This window comes from Pistacia vera, unplaced genomic scaffold (genome assembly GCF_008641045.1).
Source record: "Pistacia vera cultivar Batoury unplaced genomic scaffold, PisVer_v2 Contig225, whole genome shotgun sequence".
Classification (NCBI taxonomy): Eukaryota; Viridiplantae; Streptophyta; class Magnoliopsida; order Sapindales; family Anacardiaceae; genus Pistacia; species Pistacia vera.
Genome location: NW_022196030.1, coordinates 550523 through 553462, shown reverse-complemented (window position 1 = coordinate 553462; position 2940 = coordinate 550523). Strand labels below are relative to the sequence as shown.

General features: G+C 37.5%; 1 protein-coding gene across 1 annotated transcript; it reads left to right on the top strand.

The window, feature by feature from the left end:
• The first annotated feature begins 244 nt into the window (after nucleotides 1-244).
• Nucleotides 245-2035, top strand: LOC116130755 (pentatricopeptide repeat-containing protein At5g08305-like). Its single transcript, XM_031416458.1, has one exon. The coding sequence runs from the start codon at nucleotides 422-424 to the stop codon at nucleotides 2033-2035; it is 1614 nt and encodes a 537-aa protein (XP_031272318.1). The 5' UTR covers nucleotides 245-421.
• Nucleotides 2036-2940: the final 905 nt, after the last annotated feature.

The window sequence follows — 2940 nt, the reverse complement described above, 5'->3', positions numbered from 1 at the left end:
GAAAGAGAAAGGGTTACTCTACTTTTTGGTCAAATGACATTTATTTTGAAAAGAAATAATAAGTTTAGAATGACATTTATTTGGAAACGGAAGGAATATCTTATAGGGAGAAAAGAAAAAAATCTTTAACACATGTCATCGTTATTTATTTCGATATTAAATTCGTCGTTGTAATTAAATCTATAACATTGAACCTCGTATTTTGTTAAGGCTAATACTATACCATTAATCCTTAGCCCTTACATTATCCCAAGGCTAAATGGCTGATACTGTAGTGTGATTTTAATTTAACCACTTCTGTCTGACAGTCCCTTCTCACTTCACTTCCCGGTTCTTTACGTATATATGTTCCCTATATGCATTCCCTCCATCGCTAGATTTTGAAAGTGTGTTTGAGCCTTTGAGGTTTTATTTCCTGTAAATGTCGGATGTATCATTGTTATCTAGAAATATAATTACTCTCCTTGATAAATGCAAATCACTGCATTCGCTAAAACAACTTCATGCTCTATTTTTCACCTTTAATCTCTCCCAACATGACCCTTTTCTATCAAAATTCTTCTCTTTCACTGCACTTTCCCATCCTGCTCACATCGATTACTCGTGCAAAATTTTGTTACATCTACAAAACCCATCTATCTTCAATTGGAACACTGTCATTAGAGGTTACTCCAATAGCAAAAATCCTAACAAATCCATCTCTCTTTTTGTTAAAATGTTGCGACTTGGACTCTCACCAGATTATTTAACGTACCCATTTGTTATAAAGGCCTCTGCCCGCCTTCTGAAGCGAGAACTTGCCGTGGCAATTCACGCTCACACTGCAAAAACTGGGTATGAGTCCGATAGGTTTATTGCAAACTCCTTGATTCATTTGTACGCTTCCTGCGGCGATATAATTTATGCCCGTAAATTGTTCGATGGAATGCCTTTGAAGAACTTGGTTTCTTGGAATTCTATGTTGGATGGGTATGCTAAGTGTGGGGAAATGAATCTGGCAAGACAAGTGTTTGATTTGATGCCAGAAAAGGATGTTGTGTCTTGGAGTTCTTTGATTGATGGGTACGTTAAGAGTGGGGATTACAAGGAGGCTATGGCGATTTTTGAGGAAATGAGAGGTGTTGGTCCCAAGGCCAATGAGGTGACTATGGTGAGTGTGTTGTGTGCTTGTGCTCATTTGGGTGCCCTTGATCAAGGGAGAATGATGCATCAGTACATGGTTGATAATGGATTGCCATTGAATTTGGTTCTGCAAACTTCTCTTGTTGATATGTATGCCAAGTGTGGGGCAATCAAGGAGGCTTTGTCTGTGTTTCGTGGAGTTAAATTGGATCGTAGCGATGTTTTGATGTGGAATGCCATGATTGGAGGGCTTGCAGTGCATGGATTGGTTAAAGAGTCGCTTGAATTGTTCAAAGAAATGCAAATAGTTGGGATCACCCCAGACGAGATTACATTCTTGTGTTTGTTGAGTGCTTGTGCCCATGGAGGTTTTGTCACTGAAGCTTGGTATTTCTTTGATTGCCTTGGTAAATATGGCATGACGCCAAAGAGTGAGCATTATGCTTGCGTTGTTGATGTTCTGTCACGTGCTGGGCGAGTAGCAGAGGCATACAATTTTGTGTGTCAAATGCCTATGGAGCCAACAGCTTCAATGTTGGGTGCTCTGCTCACTGGATGTATGAACCATGGTAAATTGGATCTTGCAGAGATAGTTGGAAAGAAGCTTATTGAGTTGGAACCAGATCATGATGGCAGATATATTGGGTTATCAAATGTTTATGCGATTTCCAAACGCTGGGATGATGCAAGAACAATGAGGGAAGCCATGGAGTTGAGAGGAGTGAAAAAGTATCCTGGTTGTAGTTTTGTAGAGATGTTTGGAACTCTCCATAGATTCATAGCTCATGATAAAACTCATCCTAGTTCAGAAAAAATTTACATGATGCTAAATTTTATTGCAGGACAAATGAAACTTAATGTTGATCATGAAATTCGAGAACACTTTATGTATGATATGACAGGTATTGTTTGAGGTGCTCAAAATTCTCTTCTGTAAATCTCAATTAAAGTTCAATATTTGTTAACGAGATTTCTTATATATCTGATTTTCTGAGCAAAAATGTATAAATTAAAGAGTTTAAGGTGTTGAGGATACTTTGCCTCAATCTAAGGCATAATATTTGTAACAATTTTGACCCATGATTCTAGCCCAAATTCTACTATATTCTTTCCATCATTTCCATTGTAATTGATATGTAAATATTCTAGATTGATTCTAGATTGATTTGTAAATATTCTAGGGCAACTTGTACATCTATATAAATAGACATACTCACCACTTCAAGCTGAGTGGTGCATTGTCTTCAAACTGTCTCATGATATTAGAGCCAGGTATCAAGCTGTGTAGTGGCAACCGGTAAACGAGATGGAGGCTTACATGTGCTGGAGTGTGGACATCCCACCTTTATTTCTGTTCTTAAAAATAAATCGCTTCATGCCTCATATGATTTATGGCATGCTCGTCTGGGACATGTGAATCACTCCATTATTTCTTTTTTAAGTAAAAAAGGTCATATTTATCTTACATCCTTATCCAACGCTTTGTAGTACATGTCAAATAGCAAAAAATCATCGTTTGCCTTATTCGCGTAATGAACATCGATCATCTAATGTGTTGGATATAATTCATTGTGATATATGGGGCCCTTCCCCCATCAAATCCAATTTAGGGTTTGTCTATTATGTTCTTTTCATTGATGATTTTTCTCGCTTCACTTGGCTATACCCTTCGCATTTAAAATCTGAACTTTGCAATATTTTCCTTCAATTTCAAAAATTTGTGAAAAATCAATATTTTGCGCGTATCAAAATTTTTCAAAGTGATGGTGGTGCAGAATTCACAAGCAATCGTTTCCAAGCGCACCTCTGGCATCCATC

Coding starts and splice junctions, on each gene's coding strand:
- LOC116130755 (XM_031416458.1), top strand. CDS start 422: ATGTCGGATGTATCATTGTTATCTAGAAATATAATTACTCTCCTTGAT.